The sequence below is a fragment of the Protobothrops mucrosquamatus genome, unplaced genomic scaffold (assembly GCF_001527695.2).
Source record: "Protobothrops mucrosquamatus isolate PMUCROS unplaced genomic scaffold, P.Mucros_1.0 scaffold_36, whole genome shotgun sequence".
NCBI classification, from domain to species: domain Eukaryota; kingdom Metazoa; phylum Chordata; class Lepidosauria; order Squamata; family Viperidae; genus Protobothrops; species Protobothrops mucrosquamatus.
This window is the reverse complement of record NW_015386112.1, coordinates 877,582-903,756: the sequence shown is the minus strand read 5'-3', so window position 1 is coordinate 903,756 and position 26,175 is coordinate 877,582. Positions and strand designations below refer to the sequence as shown.

General features: G+C 39.8%; 1 protein-coding gene across 1 annotated transcript; it reads right to left on the bottom strand.

Annotated features, from left to right (window-relative positions):
- On the bottom strand, positions 1-25,903 carry MYOCD (myocardin). Its single transcript, XM_029283011.1, has 12 exons — positions 25,882-25,903; positions 20,718-20,773; positions 18,280-18,355; positions 17,179-17,340; positions 14,077-14,252; positions 9,620-9,745; positions 8,671-8,927; positions 7,439-7,586; positions 4,877-5,827; positions 4,096-4,209; positions 2,029-2,086; positions 1-585 (listed from the first exon to the last, which is right to left on the bottom strand). The coding sequence occupies exons 1-12, from the start codon at positions 25,886-25,888 to the stop codon at positions 17-19; spliced, it is 2,700 nt and encodes an 899-aa protein (XP_029138844.1). The 5' UTR covers positions 25,889-25,903; the 3' UTR covers positions 1-16.
- Between the last annotated feature and the right edge of the window lie 272 nt (positions 25,904-26,175).

The window sequence follows — 26,175 nt, the reverse complement described above, 5'->3', positions numbered from 1 at the left end:
TTAAGCTTTACTTTCATCACCACTGTTGTAAGTGCAGGTCCATAGTGCCATTCAAGTTGAGATCAGTAACATCTAAAAAATCAATGTTGAAGATGCTGGGCCCTGTAGTGGTAAGGGAACCAAAACCATTGGCTGAGCTTGGTGGTGTGAGGTCCAGCCATTCCATTGTTTCCCAGGGAGACTCTGTGAAGCTCATGTGCAAACCAGGTCCTTCACCAGATGAGGGAGACAACTGAGTCTCCATGGGCGAGAGGGGAGTTGGCAGGATCTCATGGGGTGAAACTAATTCATCAGCAGCCTTGCTAGAAAATCCTTCCATTGCTCCATCAAAGTGAGGTTCCTCAGTACCCAATTTCAGAAGGGTGACTTCACTTGACCGCCTGAGAGGACTGTGGGAATTTAACAAGATTTCCAAATGACTCTCATTGCTAGAGCAGCGTTCAAAGGAGAGCTGATTTGAGGTGTTTTGCTCAAATGAAGTGGATGCCTTTAGTAACAAGGGTGTTCCAGAAGTCCCCGAAGACACTGTTATCTGAGGTACCTTCTGAAGACAAGGGCGGTCCTCTTTAGCATTTGCAGGCATTTCTGTTTGCAAATCAAACATGATAAGTCAAGAGCAAACCACTTTGTGTCTACTTCCATTGTTAAGTGAATATACTTCTGCTTGTGTAACAGGACTTCCCAACAGCATCTGCCATTGCAATGACACATTCCAATATTTGTTCTGGCTGAATAAAACCTTACTTGATGCTATACTAGCTCAAATAGGTACAGAAGGGATGGTGAGAGGAACATGGAGATCATATAAAATGCCTGCAATTGAAAGTAGTGATGAAGCTGTGTTAATACAAGACAAAGTTGTTATAAGTGGTGTTTGTAATGCCTGCCTAGAATCAACGAAAAAGCTGATGTAAAGAATTATTAGAATAAGGACTGATCATTCAGATATGTGTACACATGCGTGAGCATGCAGAGGGTAAGAAATTGTTAAAACATTTAAATTAGGTGTGAAGGCATTAAAGTTGTGTACGTGATTCACTGGAGCAGACAGAAGCTAGTGAGGAAAAACATTTGCAAAGGTTTGATTGTGGAGTCTAGTATTTTGTGGTTCTCTCTCGAGGCTGAGAGAGAGGCTTACATATTCACACCACAAAGTGCTCACAACAGAAGGCAAACAGAAGGAAATGCTTCCAGTGTTCCCCACAAGATGGTCCCATCCACAATGCCTTTTTTGGCTCTGTGTTTTCCTTTGGGGCATACTTTCAAGCAAAGCACTGAGCAGCAGTCACCCACCTATTTTTTAAAAAAATGTCTATAGATCTTGCCTACTTCTTTCAGTTTTTTAAATAATTCTTTTGAAAAAACAGGTATTCTAGGAACAGAAGACACATGGGTGCCCATGGGCATGACCATGCCAATGTGATTTTCAGAGAGCTTGGTGGCTTCCTTTGCCCTTTATCTCTTGATCTACAAAGTGCCAGCTCTTACCTACAGTTAGGTTTCTTGCCTGATTTTATTCAGCATTATTTTTATTCTTGCATACAAATTCTCAATATTTGTACTATTGTTGAATGTGTTTGTATTTCTAATGATGTTTTGGTTGTCACTGGTTTCAAATCCCTTTCTTCAATCTTGGAAAGTCGAGATACAAGTTGACAAGATAAACCACAACAGTTTCTGTGACCAATTCCTGGGAGTTGCTAAAAAATAGCTAAACTTCCAGAATTGCTTCTTTCTTCTTAAATAATCACTTCATATAAATGTGACAAAACCTAGCAGTTTTCTATAGTGGTCAATGGCTGCGCTAGTAGGCAGAACCTGGGAGTGCTTAGATTGAGTACTACTTAGGATAATTAACTAAGCAACAGCTATTTACATATTGCTTTGGGAAGTGGATGGAACCCACGATGAATTTCAGTCCCCCTACCACACCTGACAAGCACAGAATATTGGCTGTGGGTAGCCTGTAGTTTATATCCTGTTTTGCTAGGTTAGAACCAAGAGCCTCATTCTACTGGCATCACCTACCTCCAGTTTCAATAAGCACATCTAGTAGTTCATCCATCTGCTGACTTTGAGTCATTTGCTGCAGCAAGAAAAGAAGCAGAAGAAATTGGGAAGTGAGGAAATGGATTACATATTTTTATTGTACAAGAAATCACTCTTAAGGAATTGAGATATCATAGCTCTGTAGTGTTTTTGCTGGCATTAAAAATCTGATGTAACCAGCTAATTCTCCACAAATACCAGAAGGTTTTAGTGCACAAAATGCACGGATGAGCAATCTGTGCCTCCCAAAGCTGTAAGTGGTTCCCTGTGCCCCCCTTTGCAGGTCTTGGCGTCAGAACTGACCATAACTGCTAAAAACTAGCAGCATCATTTTGACTCGGGGACCACATGAACAATGTAATATGAACCCTGAAAGGGTTAAAAAATAGGAAACACCAGGGGAATCATTTTGTATGACTAGGTCTCACTTTTCCTACAACCCTCAACCAACTCTATGAATGTTAAAATGTTAATAATATATTGCCCATGTGACCCAGGGGTTAATATGTCCTAAAGTGCATTATTTAATGTCCCATTTTTCAAACATTAGACAAGAATGAGAACCCGTCCCAGGATTCACTGGGATATTCAACCTCATCCTTATCATATTTCATCATCATTTTAGCCATTGTCTATCCACTGCAGGATGAAGGCCTCTTCCACATGTTTCCAACCTATATGGTCCGGAGCTTTCTTTTGCCAATTGGGCCCTTCGATGATTAGGGCCTTGGTGAGGTGAAATGGCTTGTGTGGGTAAATGAAATTGTGGGCTAAGTTGTTGGACATGTATGTGCCCAGAAGGGTCTCCCAAGGTGAACAGGCCTTGATGGATACCCCAGAGTAACACCAATCACATCTGCCAACCCGCATTGGACAAGTGTGGCAGATTATGGTTTATTCTTTCTACATGCCAATACAGCCTTATCATATATTCTAAAAAATAATTCCAGCAGATTTACAGTTTTTACTCATTTGGGTTGTAACCTCTCTGTGAGTGTGTGGGTGAGGGAGGGAGGGAGGGAGGAAGGAAGGAAGGAGTCTACATGACTCAAGTGAATGTAATCTAGTGCTATTTCACCGCTAATAAAAAAAGTTGGCTTAATTCCTTTGTTTGTATTTTATTTTAATTCTTAAATTGCAATGTCACACTATGACAAGCTGTACCAATATCAGCTAGATAACTAGATCCCAGCATTACTGTAGAGCCAGGGGTCTGGAAGTTAAATGAAATAAGAAGCCTTGAAGAACTGCAAAGGAATGAGCCCAATTGTCTGTACTTCATTGACCAAATAAATTAAAGCTAATAATACTGTAACTCCCAAGGAAGAATCACCTTTCCTGCTAGCTCAGACTCAATGCTCAACTTGAGCTTGTGTCTCAGATCTTTCAGGTTTGTCATTGATTTTTTTTCTTCCTCTCGGCCACTTAGATCAGGTGTTTTTAATCTGGGATTTGTGGATTCCTTGGAGTCCATGGTTAGATTTCAGGGTGTCTGTTACCCTGAATATTTTTACTAGCTTCTACATCAGGGGTAGTCAACCTTGGCTCTTTTATGACTCGTGGACTTCAAGTCCCAGAATTCCTGAGCCAGCACAGCTGGCTCAGGAATTCTGGGAGTTGAAGTCCACGAGTCATAAAAGAGCCAAGGTTGACTACCCCTATTCTACATAAACAACAAAATAATCTGTGATCTCTAGATGCCAATAAAATTTGTTAATGTCAAGAAATCTCACTAGCTAAAATTATTAAAACTAAAAAAGAGTATTGTGTTATTAATTTAACGGATCAATAAAAAGAACATATATTGCTGTATTACATATTTAATATTTTGATAGCTGTATTTGAGCATAATTGGTTTCCTTTACATTACACAGTAAATCTGTTTATTTTATGCATTCAAAATAAAAGGACTCCTTTATTTAAAGACCAGACTCTTAAAAAGGTTAAGAATCCTTGCAACAGATTGTGTTTTGTGATAAAACGGTACAATAGTAAAAACCATCTGTAGCCAAGCACAGCCCTAAAAATACCCTCCTGGACCATTACCTGTTTTACAGCATCAGCATAAGGTGGAGGCTGTTTTCCCTCTGGGAGAGAAGCACTGGACTTACAAAAGCTGGCAGACAGAATGGAATACTTTGGGCCCCCTTGTGTCGGCACCTATGTGGAAGCAAAATCAATTGTAGGAATCCAATCAAATCTCTGTTCCTTGGCAGCCGCATCTTAAGGCCCCTAAGCTAAAACTTCTTACATATTGGTGTCAATCATAGCTTAAGGCAACCGCAAGGGAGGGGAAAAAATGAACCCAGATCTTGCCAAAAATACTTTTTCCACGCTGATACAGTCTTACTGAAGTGATGCAAAGAAAACTTTGCTTAGATGTCACCCTCACATAACCCAAAAAACCAACTCCCTTTTCAAATGATCCAAGGAAGACATTCAAAAATGGAGGTTCTGTTCAGTGCTGAAACAATGCCTGGAATCCATCTCACCAGTTTAAAAATATCTGCACTAACTGCCAATTTATTTTCAGACTGAACTCAAAGTGTCATGTTTATATTTTAAAGCCCCAAACAACCTGGGATCTGCCTATTTTGAGAGGTTTTGTATACAGTTGTCCAAGTATTATAAGTATATCTAAGCAGCTGTTTCTTTACATCTAACGTCACTGGAAATAGTGATGGTGGTTATGGTTCCCTGACTCTTCCTCCAAAAATACTTCCTGCTCAGTCCTTTTAAAATATGACTCTTATTACTGGATTGCTTGTACTGACTATTTTAAGGCCAATGAGTAAATTACAAGAGCAAAATATATGTATTTTCTTACCAGAGATGTGCACAAATGGCGGCTAGGTTGTGGAGAACTGCTGCGTCCGTCTCCCTGATGGCTAGGAGACATGGAGAGAAGATAATGGCTGTTTGGTGAAGGTGGAAGGCTGATATGTTGAGGACTCTTCGCTGCCTCTAGTGGAGAATGCTGAGGAGAGCACTGTGGGCTTAGGAATGTAGAGGACAGTATGCCATTTTGTCCAGAAGGTTCCATGCAATGGCTATTTACAAGATGAGGCATCTGAGGTGTCCCACAGTTACTTAATGCCTCAGAATTGCTAGCCTTACCTTTCAAGGCAGCTTGCTTAGAGGCAAATGGGCAGCTGGACACTACATTCTCCTGCTTGACTGGAAAACCAAACACCCGTGCTGGGGGCTGCTTATCTTCCAGTCCATGGCTTCTTTTGCGCTTCTGGAGCTGCATTCTCAGCTCTTCCACTTGCCTCTGTTCCTGCTGCAATTTCCAAGTCAGCTCATTGATTACCTTTTGCTTTTCCACCAGCATTTTGTCTTTCTCTGTGTCAACCCTTTCAACATCGTGCTGGATGCCAGCTCCGTTGATACTTCCCACCAGGCTCTCCTCACAACCACCTTGCACAGGTGACGGGTGCAAGACAAACTGTGGGGATGACATTGGTCCTTCATTGAAACTGTCTGGCAAGGAGCCATTCACTGAAAGGTCAGAGGACGCTGGAGAGATGGGTGGAGTGGAACTAGTGCTGCCAAAATGGTAAAAGCCATTGGATAACAGACTGGTAGAAGACTGTGACGGATAACTGGAGAGAGAACTTGTTGGAGTTACTGGGAAAGTGACAGTGGTTATTTCATTGAAAGAAGCCACGGAATTTCCACTGCACTCTTGAAAGGGTCTAAGACGTTCCATCAAGGCTGTTTTTGTACCTGACACAGGAAGTCCCCTTATTCGGAGTTGCTGTCTTAATTCTGACACCTGTGATAAAATGTAATTAGTATCAACCTCATTTTTTAATGTATTGCATGTTTATTGTTGAAAAAGAAACGTATTTTAATCAAACTGTTTTACCCAAACAAAAGCTAATTTCAGAATCATTTGTTCTGACAAAGAGATCTTATTATCATGGAGACTGCTATTAACTGTTAACTCTAAATTGGGGTACCTTATACAACATTGTCATTTCTAATAGATTTCTATAACCCTGGGATTATTTGGAATAATCAAATCATAGTTTACAGTGATGAGTCTGAATTAAGAATGAATGCCTTTGTCTTTCAGATTTTTGTCTAAATTCAGCCTGTGTTATTCATATATGTCAAGATGATTCTAATGCAGAGTTTTTAGATATAGATCAACCAATTTATGTAAAAGAAAATCAGAGTGGGGATCAAAGAAGTCATGGTGGTTTAGCTGAGATGGCCAGAATTCAGATTTCATTGATTCTAAGATCCAGAGTCAAAATCAGGTGCATCTTTTCCAGGAGTCCCAAATAAGCTCCGGAAAAGATACGGTATCTTTAAGTAGTTGCTTACATGTGATCAAAAGGTAATTTGGTATATGTATGCCAAATCACCTTTTCCTCTTCAAATCCACATCTTAATTGTCACCAATCTTAGATTACACACAAAATCACAATTTCCCAAATATTGTATGTTAAAGTGCTGCAATTTTAATTTTAAAAATAACAGAGGTTTTAATTAAGTGTTGCACTACTCAGGAAGACTTTTTCACAGTGGTTAAATTGCTAGGGTTAGCAAACAACACATTTGCAAGACTGGGCTTACATAATGCATCAAGCTGTAATGTGATATTCAATGTAATGTAATGTAATGTAATGTAATGTAATGTAATGTAATGTGCAGTGTGTTACAATTAAGGGGACCTCAATTCAGCTTTCTCCCTTTTCCAAGATCCTCAGAAGGTAATCTCAATGGAGTGACAGTGAATATGTTTGTCCCTCTTTTGGGGATTTTTAGGATGGAAAAACGCCACCGAGAACAATCAAAACAACCCCAATTCCACTTTAAACATATAATGCACACCACAATAGCTCAACACCTGCATCTGAAGGTTTGAAGGGTGAGAAAGAAATGGGCTGATTTTCAGAAGCTTCCAGTATCCACTTCTACATATTAAAAACCAGAGTGGGGGGAATCCCCCTGAAGGACTGAAATTGATTCCCTATATGATAATTTTGGAGATTGCCTTTGAAGTGGAAAGAGCCTTTCTAACACGAATGAAGACAAATATATGTGTCCCAGGATAATGTTGCAGGATCCAATCTGGTCGGTCACTGGGGCTAAAGGTTTTTTTAAACCTTCTAATACCCTTTAAAAAAAACTTTTATTGCCATTTTGCCCCATATGAGCAACATGTCCTTGGGTATGTGTTGGGGTGTGGGTGTGGTGTAGATTATGTTTATTGGCTGTGATTTAGCACTCTGGTATATACAGTAAGTTGCAGCTTCTGGTTTAGCCTTTGGCAAACATGGGCTATTGCAATTGATTCAATAAACCATGATTAAACCTTCTATAACTTGCCATGCCTTCTAACATTGTTACACCTTACTCTGCACATAATACTCACTTTAAGGTCATCCAGATTGGATGGAAGAGGACCTGGTTTGAGGGATGAAATGCAAGTTGGCCCAGAAAAGGTTCCCTTCACTGGAGAAAGAGGATTATTGGTGATTGTCGTAGGGGAAGAGCCTGAGATTTTAGGCTCATTTGGTTGTCTAAAAAAAACAGGAGCAAAGTTTGTTACTGTGACTTCTTCTTTTGTTTCTAAATCATCGCCAATGTACCAGTTTTGATCCTAGTTTTATTATTCATTCACTATCATTTTTCTGCGATTTCAGTACAAAATAGTAGTACTTTAGCAGAATTTCAAACCGAGAGATGATTTGTCCCAGAACTGGCTTATAGTGCTCACCTTAAAACAGACATGTCAAACACAAGGTCCAGGGGCCAGATGCGGCCCGCGAAGTGGTTTCATGTGGCCCGTGAAGCCATCCTGGAAACAGTGAGGGAATGGCCCCCGTTGCCTTGGCCCTGGCCCAGGCCAGCTGGGAGCCAATGTACAATTTTGTGGTGGCCATCTTGGCACTTGCCCCAGTGGACCATGCCTTGGTACTTGCCCCAGTCCCACCCCATTCTGCCAGAGACCCTCAGATCTGTCCCACTCCTGCCCAGGCCCCCACAGGCACCCTTGATGCGAATGATGTAGAACTGGCCATGCCCACCCAGTAGGCCACACCCACCCCATCCACGCCCACCCAGTAGGCTGCACCCACTCTGACCACACCCACCCGGCCCCCCAAGGGCAACCGCAATGCTGATGCGGCCCTCAGTGAAATTGAGTTTGACACCCCTGCCTTAAAAGGATTATTTCAAGGTGTTGAAATTAGAGAAGAATTCCTAGTTTAGCAGCTCAAGTCTGAAGCCCCAAACCCTTCTCATATCCTGTAGCAAGGGCACCCAAACCTACTGGATATATATATATTGATCCTTCATCCTTTCCAGTGTGCAAGCTGCACACCCAGCGGACTTAGTAGGAATATTTGAAACATGCAAGCAGTGGTGGGATTCAGCCAGTTCACACCACTTCAGCAGAACTGGTAGCTAATTTTTTTGTTGCCCAGGCCCAGAATGGACTTCCGGAAGTGGCATCCACTCAGAGAACCGGTTGTTCACATATTTGAATCCCACTATTGCATGCAAGTCTAATAAAGTCTAATCAGCCACACCGTCAAATGGTGGCATAGCTCTGTTACAAATGGTCACCTAGGAAGACAGAAAACATTTCCACCAGCTACTCACTTTAGCTGAGAGGAATGTGACCCAGGATAATTGAACTGCTGCTGGTGCCGATGCTGCTGTTGTTGACTAAGGATCTGGAGCTGCAAGAAGAGCTGTTGTTGTTGCAGTAGCCTGGCATAGGCAGAGTCCATGGGAGGAGGAGACTTCTCTGCCTTCTGGTCTGGTGGAATGTATTGGTGATACTTTAGCTTCTTCACTTTGGGCTTCATCTCCTTAGGTTTTTTATGGCGATTCTTGCCATCACTTGAGGATTTTGACTGTGTGTTCCACGCAAAAAATATCAGGAAGGTCAGTTAGAAAACCCAAAGCTTTTGACTGGCCTATCTAATTAACCCATATCTTGCTAAGTCTGAATTCTCTGGAGGACTGCCACTGATGTTCAGTACCCTCAAAAGCCTTTGAGCTTCAAAATGATGGGTGAAAAATATAAGAAGACAAAAGTCACTTTTCCTCCTTTTATATGCAGTTCAGAGCATAAAACAACTGGCATCAGTTTTGAGGACCATGCTCACATGGTATTAGGTGCACATTCCTTTCAAATATCCTGATTTTCTACCTGCTGCCATTTAAGAAGACATGGGAAATAATCCCATTCAAAATGGCAAAGGACCCTTGCATTTTGGTGCAGGTGTTTAGTATAATATTTAAAAATCAAAGTACACTTAAATAGCTAAATTTGGGCTTCCTAACTTAAATCCGTCAGCTTCATAAATGAGAGCAGGGCAAAAAGGATGCATCTATAGAACACTAACTGCCATCCCTGCCTTTCTGATTAATTACTCCACTTAATTACTCCAATTAATTAAAATTGCCTTAGTACCCATATTTGTGTGCTGTAATTCAGAAATATTCCATTTCCTTTTAAACCAGCATTTGTCTTTCAGAGAAACCATGGTTATGGTTTAGTTGGTCAACACGTTTGCCTAAATGATGAAAGATAGTAACATACCTTTACAGATGTAGTAATAGGAATAGGAGGTGTCTGCTGCCCATTGAGCTGTTTTGGACTCTCTGGCTGGCTATTTTGCAGAGATGATGAATCAGTCATATCATTTTCAGAACTATGGGAATGACCCTGTAAACCCAAAAAAAAAAACCCCTATTGAAAATACATGTGACAATTATGCCATCAATGCAGATAACTTCATGAAGATAGTTTCATGAAGATTAGTGCAGGCAGGCAATTTATGAAGGCATATATAAATGAGCTACGCTAGTTGGATTGACGGCTGATTACTTTGCCTTTGTTCCATTAAGCAGCAATTTGTTGTTGCTTATTAGCACATAGGACAGTTATGGCAAACCTTTTAGAGACCGAGTGCCCAAACTGCAACCCAAAACCCACTTATGCATCGTCGGGTGCCGGGTGGGTGTGGCCCATTGGCTGGGTGTGGCTCATTGGCTGGGTGTGGCCCATTGGCTGGGTGTGGCTGCGGTGGTAACGGCAGACTGGGTGGGACTAAAAAGTTCAATCAATCAATTCCAACTTTGCAAGATCTTTTTTTTCCAGTGAGAAGTTGAAATTGACTGATTGACTGAATGTTTTTGGGTTTTTTTGCACACGGCGGAGGCCTAAAGCGAAAAGGTTTTATAAAACCCAGCTGAAGGCCTAGGACTGGGGCGACGGCGCACATGCCCACAGAGAGGGCTCTGAGTGCGGCCTCTGGCACCCGTGCCATAGGTTCGCCACCACTGACATAGGACATATCCAAATACAGAATAAAACATAATACATGACACAACAGAACCATATATAAAAGTGGGATAAGAGAAACAGATTAAATAAAAAGGATAAACTGAGAAATAAAATATTAGGTTACTGAGTCATCTCTACAAATTACCCCAATCAGACCCACATATATATATCCCAACTAAACTGTTTTATTCAGATAAAGTGCTGTGTTGTATGTGATTTTTTTCAGTTCTGCCCACACATGAAATATGTAGTTCTAATATGAGGGTCCCAATAGTTTGTTTGTCTGATATGAGGTCCAAGATGCCAGTCTCTCTCTTTCTTATATAGTTGATACTCAAATAATACGTGTGTTATATCTTCTATAGCTGGAGTTCTGCAAATACAAATATGTTCACTATAAGGGACTTGATTAAACCATCCATGTTTAACCATTATACCTAGCAGCTCGAATCTTACATGTGTAGGCTGAATCTTACTTCCTTGAGAGGACACTTTTATTTGGTAATTCTCCATGCAGCATATCACATGGATTATGTATTATTTTAGAAACTCTCTGTACTATTAGGAAAATCCTCATGGTGAGTCATGGCAAAAGCCGTCTTGGATCAAAATTAAACTATAAGTAAAGTGGTCTGAAGTTTATGTAGATATGCACGACAACCTGTGAGAGTGATGAGGTATACTGTGGAAGTCTGACAATCTTTTAGCTTGCATATGGTTAAGCAAATCCAGGCTGCTAAGTGATTCACATGTGCAAGTGTATGTACAAACAATATTTTGGGGATTTTCACCATAATCAATACTTTTTGCAGATGACTTTGGATGGCCTGTTAAACTATTCCTATAAGTGTATTTGTATAATAAGACCAATCACATTTATCAGGCTGGTGTTGTTAGGAAACCAAATGGATGATCATTGGGCTCCCTGCCATAAGTGCTTGGAAAATGGAGATGCCCCATGCCAAGTACACTGTGTAACAAAGCTGTTGGAATGAAGAAGAGCAGCATTAGCCAAGAATATGTCGTGTTCAGGTTAACAGTGGCTTGGGATCCTTTGCAGGACACCCCCATGTTTTATATAATCACCAAATGCTGACCTTATGGATGACTTCCTCCACAGGCTTGGAGGATTTTGGAGAATTTTAACATGTATTGCACCTTTACACCCATATCTTGATTGTATTTGCCCGAGTAAGAACAAATTATTCCTCTTCTCATGGTTAGAATCAATTAGCTAATTCTGAATGCTATTTTAGAATGAAGGCAAATTACGAAAATATATAGCAATGGGGCTGATGAGAAATACAGTATCTTATTCCCCAGAGTACTGATGAAGGGAATACAGATATTTACTGTGCACTGTCCCAAATGAAGATAAGATCTCCTTTATGTTAAGCTCTACTCTTGGTGACTTCATGGACATTTCTATGTGGTTTTCCTAGCAGCAATATGGAAATAGTTTGCCACTGACTTTTTCCAGGATGTTTTTCCATTTCCTAGTCATCAACATCCCTGACGTCCGCATATGGAATCCCATTTGAATATTAACCAGATCTTTCCTTAGCTTTTTGAGATCATCCAAGACTGCCAGCAAAGGCCATCAGCTATAGAATAATTTGAGATGATGGGCCAGTAATTCAGAAAAATGGGCAACACAACTTTTCATATAAGAAGAAGCAATAGATTATACAATCTAATTAGTTCTTTCAATGAGATGGTAAATTGAATGAAATTTTGGTTCTCCCACTACTAAGCAAGACAAATTCCAAACCATGGTGTGATTGAACATAATATTCATAACTCTCTGCAGTCTATCCTGCAGTAGGTGATAAAATATCTAATAAAGTATCTAAGAATAGCTTTGTCACATCAGTTCAATTTTAGTCAGCAAGTACAACTAATAATCATTCTGACATGTAATCCATGATAACTCATGTTGCATAAAATGAGTTAGCTACTTAGCTAAACACAAACTCAATACAGCTAAAATTCAAACATTAAAAATGATTATTTGACCAAGTGCATACTAGAACCTGTATATTCTACCAATATTAGAGCAAAGCAAATTTATAGAAGTCAACCTAAAAGTCTAGCTTGCAACTGTTACATACTTTATAGCCACTTCATGGAATTCCTTCTTCTGAACAAAACTGATTTTATTTAATTTGAGGCTTTTAGGCTGTCTCTAACCCAGAGAAAATAGAAAGTTGGAGCTACAAGTACAGTTTTTCCTCACACTAAACTGGAGAGGGAGAAATATTGTCTTCTGCTTGCACACCTTGCATATTAAAATACATAATAAATAACCAAAGAATGAAATTAGCATGATGACCATAGTAATATGGTGATAAATCATTACCATGGTTTTAAAGAGAAGAGATACAGGAAACTCAGGAAAGTGTAATGGAAATCTAATAACCATGCACTACTAACTCAGCCTCTTCTGCACTGTGGTTCTTACTATGTGGCAAACCAGTCATCTGAAGGCTCTGTCATCACAGAGAAAGGAAAAGTGAAATCACTCTAAACTCATTATACCAGTGGTTCTCAACCTTTTTAATGCCACGACCCCAACCGGTCGTAAGTCGAGGACTAAACCAGTCGTAAGTCGAGGACTAAACCGGTCATAAGTCGAGGACTACCCAACCGGTTGTAAGTCGAGGACTTTCCCTGCCCGGGAACGCCGCGCATGTGTGGTTCCGCCCCCTGCGCCGGTCGAGGCGTAGCTGGCAAGCGGCAGAGACGGAGCAGGCCGACCACCAGCTGGCCCAGCCCAAGGGAGGTAAGGCACCCACCGGAAAAGGGGGGGGAAATGGCAGACAAAAAAATGGCGGACAAAAAAAATGGCGGACAGCCTTGCTTGGTGACCCCCATGAAATGGTCGATCGACCCCAAATGGGGTCCCGACCCACAGGTTGAGAACCACTGCATTATACTGTCAAAGCTTAGAATGTTCCAGGTCAACAGCACTACTGCAGTGTACAAAGCTGTCTACAGATTGGGTCAAACAATTCCAGGTTCATTTTTTGCTAAGCCCGATAGGATCCAGTTATTTTCCTCAAATTTGGAAAGAATTCCCATCATTTTCCAAGCTACATTTGTGTCCTAGAATACTTGTTAAAATATATCCACCCATCTTATAGACAATAGCAAAAATCCTTTGATGGTTGGACTTTGGGTTGGACTCCACATCCCAGAGTTTTTGTTTAAAACTGCCCTTCAAGATTTTCCCCTGTTTTACCTCAACTGTCTCTGAGGGTGAGAGGGAATTTTTTTTTTCTCACATAAGACCGCTGGGGCCAAAGATGCTTACAAAGAATGACTTTATTTAAAAAGGCATGATACATTCTTGAGGTACACTTCAAAACAGGTTCTAAGCCGGGGGTCTTCAAACTTGGTCCTTTTATGACTTGTGGACTTCAACTCCCAGAATTCCTCAGCCAGTGTGTCTGGCTGAGGAATTCTGGGAGTTGAAGTCCACAAGTCATAAATGGGCCTAGTTTGAAGACACCTGCTCTAAGCTATGAAATCTCTCTAAGTCAAAGGTTAACTATTACCAAACCTTCAAACCTCATTTTTTCAACCAGTCCCCATAGTTTTTTGCTTTCACACCAATCTAAGAATAACACTCCTGAAAGGTTTTTTTAAAAAATAATCTGTTGTTTAATAGGAGATGAGACTTGAAACACCCGCACCAAATATTATTATACCTGCGTTGTTCCAGACACTGAAGGAAATGTTGCTTCAGATATTTTGATTCTTGCTGCTAATTCTGTAGACCCCTGAGAATCCTCACTTTTAACTTGCTCTGGGGACATCCCATCATTGCTGCTATCTTCTTCAAAAGCAAAGGCATCTGAAGATTTAGTGAAGTTTCCTTGGGTACCTAGACAGATAGATGAACTCAGTGATAGGTTATCATGACTTAGTTGTGAATGACAATGGGTATCCAATGAATTTGCAAGAAAAAAATTGTAACCAGGAAATGTTTGTACTTAGTATTACAGTATATATAGCATCAACAGAGGCCCCCCATTATTTGGGGGAAGATGTTTGATTTTAACATTAAAATGAGAACCACAAAACTGTGAATAACAAGAACTTGAATCATGGGAACTGAAGGGTTAGATTCCAAAGCCTTTAGTTGTCATTTTCCTTCCATACAGCATGTCTGGTCTTGTCCTTCCACTGATGTCATCTGCACAGTATACCTCTTGGCAGATCTGACTGAGTCAAATGTCTTGTAAGGCTCCACATGACTTCCCTAGTAAGCTGGCCTCCTTCTTTAGAGAACTTGCTTGACTGATAATGGAAGAAGTAGCTACAGTTGTCTCCTGTGACTTGCACAGGCTTTTCTGCTATGTGCAACCCTTGTGATCTCAGTGGAGGGCCTTCTTGATGACGCAGCTAGACATGAGTACTGTGCAGTTGCTTCACTCGTGAAAGACCCATCCAGCAAGATCACAAAAGAGTCAGTTTCACAGCTCACAGCAAACTCTAGTGGCCATGCGTTACAAAACTATGATGATCTGCACCAGCACAATCAAGAGGATACTCTCTCAAGATTATGAAAGAGCCACACAATGCAAAGAAACCAAGTATGAGTCACATGATGCAACTGAGATACTACCACCATCATCAGCGGAGTAAATCACTGCAAAGAAGAAGGTCTGTTGCCACAGAAAATCCATTTGAAGCCTCACAACCAGGCTGATCCACCAAAACCTACAGTAACTAGGAAGTACACTGCCCAGATGATCTACTTATATCCTTTAAAAAAATTACCATACATGTAAATTTGATATAAACATTTTAAATGTAACATGTATTACAAGAATGTGTGCAAAATGATTGACCATTTTGCACACGTTACGTTAAAAAAAAAAAAACAAGACCAAAACTGCATATAGGACCATTATGTATATACCATATCCTGATCTCTATTTAGCAATCATGGATATGCAAAACTGCAATGGCAAAGTCTTATCCAGTTATAGACCAGTAATAAAACAAATCAAAATAAAATATAAATAACCAATCCCTCCCCCCTAAAAAAAATTCCCAAAACCTCAAAATAAAGCAATGGTCAACCAATGATGGTACTCAGTTGATGAAAACCATCACTGTAAGTTGATACAATAGAGACTGAGCTTCATAATTGCAAGATAAAATTTATTTCAGAAAAATACTCTGATCTGGCTATAAAACTCAGTGTATATTTCATCATCACATATATGCAGATAAAATTGTGCTGAATACACAAGTTATAAACTTAGACTGCTAGAATTTCTATCAATTGAGGTTTTTTTTAGCAGACCTTGTATGTATATATTCAAGATATTTCTTAGAACAATAAGGGCCATTATTTTTTATTCTGGGTTTTTGGAAGATAGTTTTTATTCTAATGGAGGTATTATAATATATAATTTGTACACAATTTGTTTCCATGTAAGTTGCTAAACCACCCCCATAAGTTCCTATATAACTTTTCTGGGCCTTGAAATGTCATGCTGGATCAGCACTGCAAAAATGGTGTGTCTAGGACAAAAGCTAAATCTGATTTCATTAATTTATACTTCACTTTAATTGAAAAAAAATACAGTTATTCTATGATCATGTCATAATTTTTTTTCCTTTTGTAGAAGAAGAGATTGGACAGACATTTATCTGGAATGGTATAGGGTCTCCTGCTTGAGCAGGGAGTTGGACTAGAAGACTTCGGAAGGATGGAAGGATGAGTTAACTTTGAACCGTTCCAGAATCAAACTCCTGGCAGTCAGCAGAATTAGCCTGCAATACTGCATTCTAACCACTGCACCACAACAGCTCTGCAACAGCCGTCGATTGTTACTGAAGGTGAGTCAAGACAGGATTTCATCCCCTATTCAACACAAATTGGGTTCAACATAATGGGCCATAATGAACTTTTGGAAGTTTCTGCCAACAATACACTAACACAAGCATCCTCTTTAAATTCAGATCCTTATTTTTTTCCAGAATTTCACAGCTCTGAAGAATGCAAGCGCTATCTATTCTTTCAGGACAAATTATTCCTCTCCTGTCAGTTTGTTTCTTAAAAATGGATAGAAATGTTGGCAAAAAAGAGTTCATCCTGGGAGAGAAAACATATTCAAGGAAGTCCCGAAGACTGTGTTGCCCAATAGATAAACTCTGGTCAACAAACATCAAAATTCTAGAATGCCCCCTTTTTTTGAAATGTAGCATCTAGCAATTTCCTTAGAGGAACACAATGAGGAGACTTTTTGCGTTGTTGGTTTTGCTTCCTCAAGACTCGGTATGACTCCTGCCAGATGCTGCTTCTCTGCCACTCAGCAGACCTCAGGAGTTCTGGAAAGTGTTCCCATGCAATATCCCGTCATCTAGCAGGCAAAAGCACTTGACCCTTGGCTTCTACTGATAAGTAAAGTGCTGGGAAAGACAGGCTCTATCACAAAGACCCTGAAAGGCTGGAAGACAGTGGAAGAAAAGAAGATTCTTTCTATGCCCTGTAATCTTTGCAGGGCCGAGTCTGGCTTTGATCAAGTGTCTTCCTGCTTAGCTAGCAAACAGATATCTTGGATTTGGAGGGGACATGCCAACAAGGAATAAACCATTCAGGAATACTTAAGTCCTGGTAGATCTTCAACATGCATCCATGCTCCTTCAGAGGAGTCATTCAAAAGGCAACCCCATAGGAGTTTCTCCATGATAGTGGAATCTGCCTTCCTCCTCTGGTGTTCTGGGTACAAAAGTGTACCTGAACCATTGCCAATTAAAACCAGTGTACTTGAACAGGTACCTATTAAAATTACCTTTGATGGCCTCTTTCACAGCCGAGTCAATGGGAATGATATTCTTCTCCACCAGCTCCAGAGGTCCTGGTCTAAGAGCAATTTTTTCATTCAGATTGTCTGCAAGACGAGCTCGTTTTAGTTTCATCTGACTAGTTTGAATGGATTCTTCTGCAGTTGAATCTGTCAAGTAAGTGGTGAAAATTATTAAATCTTGTACCAAGTCTCTTTTTTCTTTTTCTGCTTAGAAAAAGCTCAACAAGCACAGCATGTTACTTCAGAACAGTTTCTTTAAAGAGGGAATATGCAGGTCCTTATACATGGATGCAATTGTAACAAAAAGCATTTAACCAGAACACACTTGGGTTTCACATTGTACTATATCATAAAGTGGCATGTTTGTAGCCTAGTGTGATATGTCAACAAGGCCAGTCGGTAAATCATAACTTATTTTAGAAAGGAAATCATGGTTTCAAACTATGACTAGGGATTGGCTTATTGATTGTTAGAAATCAATATTAGAAATATTAGAATCAATATTAGAAATAGTCACACTATCATAATGATTTATTCAGCCTCATGGTTTATTTGCTTTATTCCTGGCTTGTTCAACAAAGCATGATTAAAATAAACTCTAGCAAGCATGACAAGTCATATGCAACAAAAATAATTACATTGACTACATTAAGTAGTAGGTACCTAACATCACAGAATCACGGAATGTAACAGTTGGAAAGGACTTTCTTTCAGGGTTGGTTTAATATACAAAAAGTATTACCTGTATGTGGTTTCCAACTAATATTCTTCTCCATTCATGGGAGCATTTCCCACCGCCTCTATCTCAATAGACTAGGACTCATTATGAGTGAGTTCTTAGTAGTGTAAATAGACTAGAGTTAATGGGCATTGTGTATATCATATCTGGATAAAATCATTTATATGCCCCCATTTTTTAAAAAAACCACATCTCCTAAGCTAAAAGAGAAATGCAAAACTTTTGGGCGAGTGGATAAAAGGCACCATCATAGATGGAATGGCACATAGTTGGAGGAAATATTAAAACTTAACTTACTTATTAAATAGATTTTTTTTCACAATGAAGAGCAACTCAGCCAGTCTTACCTTGAACAATGTGCATATCAAGCAGTTCAGAATGCTCAGGTCTGTTTCGGATCTTGTGCTTTAAATAATCTTCAGTCTGTAGAACATAAGAACAGAGATTGTTACCTCACTAGCTTAGCTTAAAAGTATTAGGGATTGCATTATAACAAGGATACTCTACTGTTACTAGACACTCTCTATTGTGCTCTAGACTTAAAACATGACCTGCTTACAACAATTTCTAATCTGGATACCAAATTTTTGCCAGTTAGATTTGGATCTATTGAAGGCCTCCATTAATATATCTTACAACACAAATTACTGATAGCTAATACAATGGACTGATGACATGAAACAACAATTTAGAACATGTATTAAATTCAAAACAGTTCAGTTGTTCTTGTTAACATAGACTGCAACTGTCTACATTCTACAACATACACTTGGACTAAAGCAAATTCTGTGGCTTCATTTAAATAAATTGCAGGTGCTGCTTTTTGTCCATGTAACTACTGTTGCATTTGTTTGAATTAATATAATTAAACTAATGTTGTTTCAGGTCATGTATTAAAAAAAGATTCATAGAGACCTCCCATCAAACTACCATTCTCTAGCTACCTAAGAAATATACTAATGTAAATTTCTCACTCGGTACTTTCAATAAAGTGCCCAGTACTTTCAATAAAGGCCGAGAATATATTTGTGAGTCTATTTTGGCTTTCCGAATGGATCCAGTTTAGGTCTTTTGACTCATATAATTCTTTTTTTCTTCTAGGCAACCAGCCAGTAGAAGCTTTTGAAGAGACAGTGAGATATTAACCTATGTCTGAACATACACAGCACTTCAAAGATACTTCAGACTGCTTGAAGTCTCCCAAGCACATTAATTTTTCACAATGGGCTATAGATCCTTCCTTACATTAGCCATGCATTTTTGCAAGACACTCATGTAAAATAATGTAATCTCCCCCATCATCCTCTTGGCATCATTTTGAACTGGTAAAATGGAGCCAATCATTTGGTTCCCCTGTCTGCATGAGATCCAGTCATGTATTAAGTAGATCCTACTGTTCCACGAACAGAGAAATAACACACATGCTGTGTTATGGGGGCTATAAGTAAAAAGAATGTGCTTAGAATGTGGTATGGCAGCCTAACTCTGTAGTTTGATCCTGATAGGCTCAGTCTTCCAATCTTCTGAGATTAGTAAAATGAGGACTCAGATTATTGGGGCTAATATACTGACATTGCAAACCATCCAGAGAGTGCTGTAAAACACTATGGGGCACTATATAAGTTTATTACTATTACTATTGCTAATTCCTAAGCATTTCAAACCAATGGACATTTTTAGGCTCTTACAAAGCTTCTCTATGCTATTGGTCCCTAACCTGCATTATTTATGGTGGTAGATAGTTTTCAAGGACTGTCATGTTCCATAAATTAGAAATATAGAACATTGAACCTACAGTCACAAATAAACAAAGCTTTTCCAGTGGGATTATAGTTCTTCTAAAACATTTTTTAAAGGCCTAGTTGGTCTAGATCTCTTAAAAAGAACTTGTTCCATGCAGACAAAGACATCCATGTTATCGTATCATATCTGCAATGAGAAATGGAATCTTGTCTGAACAAAAGAAGAACTGTGTCTATCAGGCATATCACAGACAGCACAGAGTGAACAGCATCCCGTTGGTATTGTTGGAGGGCAGGTGATATTTTGGTCTTTGAAAATAGGAGAACCTATACCAACTGGGAGTGGGAGGACAAGTTGAATTGCCAGTAAACAAAAGAAAACCCTTAATCCAATGTACATGAGACAAACCTTTTTCCCCCCAAATAATTTATTTGCAAGCGGGCAGTACCAACCCTGTTACAGAACTGGTGTTTCCATCATCCAAGCCCATGATCAGCTATTGAACAAGTCAATCTCTTTTCATAATAAGATCTGGCTTAACCAATGAGCAAAATAAATGTGAGAATATATTGCATTTTTTTTTATCAGCTCTTCCCTTTTGGCTTTTCCACTAGCTTTAACAATGCCTAATCTCACTGCAAGGGCTGTTGCAACAAGACACAGAGCATAAGTGGTCACTAGCTTAAAGGAACCTTATATTATCATAAGAACTGAAGGGCAATGTGGTCCACGGCAAGCAAGAATCAAAGTTTCTTTTTGGGATTTCCCCACTACCCTCGTGGCTTGCATGATCAAGTGTAGCAAACTTGAATACACTTTCCAGCTTACAGAGTGCAAATATTCAGTTTCCTACGGCTATGTGCCAGTACCTAAGCTGAACATCCCATCGATGTGTTTAGCACTGTTGTCTTTATTGAGACATGTCATTAAGCATGTTTTTTTCAGTCACAGCTCCGCAGAGGGATTTTCTGAGTCCTAAAAAGATGGTTATCCGAGGTGAGGCCATCACTATCTACCCACTCAAATGCCTGCTCAATGTTACCTTGGTTCTCTCCAAGCTCTTCTTTTGCTCATGGAAGGGAGAAGGGCTTTTCAGCGCTGCAAACAGAAAGAAGCAGAAGCCTAGTGAGTTCAACGTGCGCATGGGGCATACAGTCAGCTTCACGTTCTTCATAATAATAACAATAATAATCACAACAACAACAGTGACATCTACAATCCAATGGAAATCACTCGTCTTTATCATAGATCGGGCAGTGGCGTGAAAAATGGTGGAGGGTGGAGCTGAGCAAAGAGACAGATGTCGTCTAAGCAGGAGACCCTCTGATGGTAGATATCTTGAGGTGAGGGAGGTTAACACAAAAGCACAGCTTGTTCAGGATCTGGGCATTTTCTCTGAAAAAGTCTAAGAAATGCACTTATAATCTTGCACGTTAATTCTAAATATAGTTACGCTAGGTCATGCTTCTCAGATTGGGGTGGAGAATTCAGCATGATCAGTCAGAGAAGATCTAGCTGTAAACTGCCAACGAGTTTCTCCCTTTCTCCCTTGAGCTATCTTTCATCACATGGCATCAGCACTTAAGGAATCAATAAAAGGAAAAATAGGTTCTTCCCCCCATTTTATTTTATTTTATTTTTTCAGTTTTAGAGGGCTACTACATTCGTTATCCATTACATTCCAATTTTCCCAGTTGTGTTTTTTTTTATGAACCATTTTAGCATACTTATTGTAGCAGGCAGATTAAAAACAATCTTAAAAAGCCAACAACAAAATATACCGGACAAAATGCCAAATTATTATAATGGGTTTGTATCATCCATGGCCTCTTGGGACCACCAAGTTGCCCTGAATCAATGGAAGAAGACAGATTTGGGTAATGTTCTTTCGAAACTATTTTATTTGTCTGCCAGCAGTGAACAGCAACTAAGTATTTATGCAAGAGAAGAGACAGGGAAATTGTAGTGCGTGAGGCAAAAATTGCTTTCTTAATTTCCCCAGTATTGAGTAGCCAATCATCTCCTCTTCTCTGCAGGTCCTTCACATGGAATCCAATTCAGATTATGCTATAATGCAGGGGGGGGGGGTTTTCAACTTTGGCAACTTTGAAATGTGCGGAATTCATTTCCCCACAAATCTTGAAGTTGTCAGGTTGAAAAACAGTGCCATAGTATGAAATAATCTTAAGGCTACTGTAAGGCATTTGGAATGTTGGAATGAGCAGAAAAGTGGAGTATAAATTCAACAATACATTTCAAAAATCAGTTAATTGCTGGCAAGGGGCACTTTAACAATATCTGCTTTTCTAACTCCCATCTCTTCTGAATTCAGATAAAATATTTTAATTGCTTCTAATTCCCCCCCCCCCCTCCCCAACTCTTGCTTGAAACTCTTTTTGCTATCCTGTAGCCTAAGAAAAGTGAGCAGGGGTGAAACTGACCAGAGTTAACAGGCAACAGGCCAGCTCAAATTGTCTGTTTTCTTCCAAACAGGCTATAGTAAAAACAAAAAGTTCCCTTCTGTTTTGCATGGAACCAGCCAGTGTGTTTTGGGGTTTGTGTGTTTTTTCTTCATAGTTTATCTTTTTTTTTTAATTTGCACAGAGCTCTGGGACAATGATCCCATTTACTTAAGCAGGCAGACAAGCCAGCATTCAGATTGCCAGCTCCTATTCCTCCCCCCCTCCCGGTCTTTGTTTGTGCTGAGAAAGGAACTATACTGAAATGGAGGTTCACACAAACAGTGAGATGGAGAGAGGGCTTATGCAACTGCAAGAGCCTGAATATAAGGTTTAATTATTAGGAAGCTCATTTTATGCCAGATCCGACACTCATCCTTAATCCAACAATCTCATTGGAGATAGAGAAGGAAAAGAGAGAAAGAGAGAGAGATTGAGATAGAAATATTTCCCAATTTTCATTTTTTAAATTTCATTTCAAAATGAGAAAATAGAAGGCAAGAATCTTAAACTTGACAAACTGTACTGACTAGAAGCTAAATAGATGCCGATCAAGTGGTCCATTCTGGCTTTTTGAAGCATCAGTGAATTTTTCATAAGGAAATCTTTCTTCCCCATAAACTTGTTTTTGTAACTGTTTTTCATCAAGTGGGAGGCTGCCCCTATATTTTAAGAGGCTTAGCGAAGGTGCATTGGCACATACGTCTTGACTGACTTCAATCTCAAAGTTTTCAGACAAAATTCAGGTCCCTTTTTTTAGTAAGTGTCAAATTATTGTTTGCTTTCTTTGTACAATTTGTGATAAGCTGTGCAATGAGAAAATAAAGGCGATACTATTTTTTAATTTCACAAGCACGGGTTGTTGTTTTTTTTTACTTTCTTTCACTAGAAAAAAAAAATAAGAGAGTAAAAACTGCTTTTAATCAATGATTTATCCAATCTTCACATGCCAGTTATGGCTTCTCTGTTTCAAATGAATTTGTTGTCAGAGAAGTGAGTAATTCTGCACTGATGTATCGGACAAGCTACTTTATTATTTATCTCCTACACTTAAGTGGACTCAGGAGATATATGTACCCAATATACACTCAAAAAAACAAACAGCAACTCTACAAAAACTAAACAGATAAGAAAAAGAGTGCAATAAAAAAAGCACAGGGAACAACTTCTAATGCCACAGTTAGCAGCTGAAAAAAGATTAGTGAGAAAAGGCAGAATAAGTTGTAAAAATGATCAGTGCCAACTTCGCTAATCTAAAACCTCCCTCGTCCTTTGAGATGCTTTAGAACAGGGGTGTCAAACTGCCGGCCCATGGGCCGGATGCATCATAGCAAAACCGTGCCCACCCCATTGTCGGCAATGGCAAAAAAGTTGTGATACGTCGCAACATGTCACATGACATTGCAAGTTTGACACCCCTGCTTTAGAACGAATATGCCTGTCCAGAGGTGTGATGTGAGCTAAGGAAGAGATGAAAATGGTTTGAAGAACAGAATTTAGGCAAATACATTTTTAAAAATGTACTCTACCAATGAATCAAATAACAACACTAATCCAATCATTGTCTCCAGTTATGAGTTTTGTCAGTGTAATGTGTTGCAAGGAATATAGAGAGAAAAATCACAGAGAAAAAGAGAACATTTTTATAAAGTAAATACTGACAGGAAATGAGGAAGAAGGCTGAATAATATGACTGATATTTCTACTCTTCCTCTATGTGGGTTTTCCAGGGATCTCCTGTCCATATTCATACCACTTAGTATCAGCAGCTATTTCCAACCCTTTTTGGTAGCCATTTCCCTGCCTACTCTGTAGAAATCATCACTGAACAAAGAAGTAAATAATCAGGTTAATAAGGTAATTGACATCACTTGCCATAATAGATGACTACTATTTAAAATGAACTACTGTAAAGGCTGTTTCAGATTTTTCCTGATCCACTTTTCTTTTGCAAAAAACAAACAAACAAACTGGCCAAAGACATGTGGCAAAAATCTATTTATCTTGTATATGGCTAGCTAAATCTAACAAAACCCATGCCTTATTTCATGGCTGCTCTCCTATCTGCTTTTTGTAAAACCTAGCTAAATAAATCTGTTGCTCTTCAGTGGTTGTAAAGGATATTGCCAAGCTCTGTCTTCTCGAGGAAGATACATTTTGGATTATGAAGGACAGGGAGATAAAGATTTCTCTCTCGGTACGGTGAACATCTGGGAGGTGGTTCAGATCTGTTTGCCTGAGAGCATAACCTACAACTATTATTCTTGCTTCTAGTTCCCTGTCACTTTCTTCCTTCTTCTCTTTGTGACCAAAAATGCCTTTCGGGAGGTAAACTAGCAACTTTTATGGGGTGTCAGAGCATCCCTTGACAGTTGGCAAACACCAATGACACCTCATTTTTGTAGAACACGCCAGTTTGGCCTGATAGTGGGATAGGAATAAAACTGTCAAGAACTTTGGGCCACGCATTACATAAACAGTCCGCGAGGATCCACTCAGAAGTGATTACATGCTGTACCTGTCCTACCGATACTGAAATGCCCTATGAAACTGCCAAGCTGCTGCATGCGCCATTTGCAGGGAAGTGACAGATGATCCATGCCAAATACATAGAACGGTTGGCAGGTTGTGACTCAAGAGGAAAGCAATAGCAGAGCTAACAACCACATGCTAAACCCAAAGCCTTTTGCAGAAATTGTGTGTGTGGCTAAGAGTTAGGGTGATCCAGCAGATAGAGTGTTTGGGCTGGGAGACCTGGATTCAGATCCTAGTTTGACCATGGACTCACTGGGTGGCCTTGGGCAAGGTGTTATCTCTCTCAGTCTCAGTTTCCCCATCTGCAAAAAATTGGAATAATCATGACCTAATGACCTACCTTAGAGGGGTTGTTTTGCAAGGCATCCCAAACCTGGCAACAAATTAATACAATCTGGTGTACCACATCTATAATCCCCACTGATCCCAGGGCTCTTTAGAATTCTTAGAAAAGTACAAGTTAAAGTTTTATACCTTATTTTAATTATCACAGCAGCAATAGCTCTTGGCAATTAAAATTTTTTTTAAAAAATCCCAAGTACAATTTACAGGGAAACTCCTTCTACTAGCTTATCATCAGAGCAGAAAATAGGGAGTACAACCCTCTCAGGATGAGGAGTAGAGAAAAAAGATCTTTCTGCGGGATCCAATCTGGGACCAGAAGCTTTTGGAATCATGCTGGAGCCTATCCTCAGGGAGTTTCTCGGTGCGCTCTGGGCTGTTCTGTGCATTGGTGGCTGGCTATTAGGGTGTTGATAGCCAGCCATCAACAATCCAATCTACATCTTAAAAGCTACACAGCAGCCACCATACAAATACCACACACAGAATAGCCCAGAGCATACAGAGAAGTTCCCTGAGGAAGGGTTGCAGCATGAGTCCCGGTGACCGACCCAGATTGGATCTGGCAACATTATCCTGGGATATACCTATATTTGCCTTCATTCATGAAAGATCTTTCTATACAGAACTCTTTTTCAATCCCTCCCGAGAAAAAGTTGATTTCTGCAAGGGTACTGCATAGTCTAGACTGGAGATGCTAAAGCAGTGCACCTGTAGAGGCCGTACCCTGCTCTGAATCTGTAATTATCCTGATGAAATGCTCCAGGGACTGGGCGAGGGGGGGACGGTGGGGGTGGGGGACAGGGCAGACCTCAACCAAGGATGCCTGTGGATACAGTAATGGTAGGGAGAACAAAACGAAGTACTTACGTGGCATGATGCCTTGGTTGGCAAGCTGCTCTCGGCTTCTTCGTTGCTGCAGCCGTAACTGTAAAACTGGGAGAGAGTGCATCTTTCAGAACTGAACTCTAACTTCTGCCCAAATAACCGCAAACCTTTCATTTGTTCAGATTTTCCACTCTACAACTACAAAGGAAGGGTGAAGAAAGACAAGGGAATGCAAGCAATAGCTATTCTTTCTCTGACAGAGTGTGAATGGGATTTACTAGACTGAAATTCTAACTAGATCAAATTAAATTGAGAGATAACATAATGTGTTGTGCA

Coding starts and splice junctions, on each gene's coding strand:
- MYOCD (XM_029283011.1), bottom strand. Junction 17,341..18,279: donor TGATATGCACATTGTTCAAG/GTAAGACTGGCT, acceptor CTTACTTGACAG/ATTCAACTGCAGAAGAATCC. Junction 5,828..7,438: donor CCAATCTGGATGACCTTAAA/GTGAGTATTATG, acceptor ATTTTATCACAG/GTGTCAGAATTAAGACAGCA.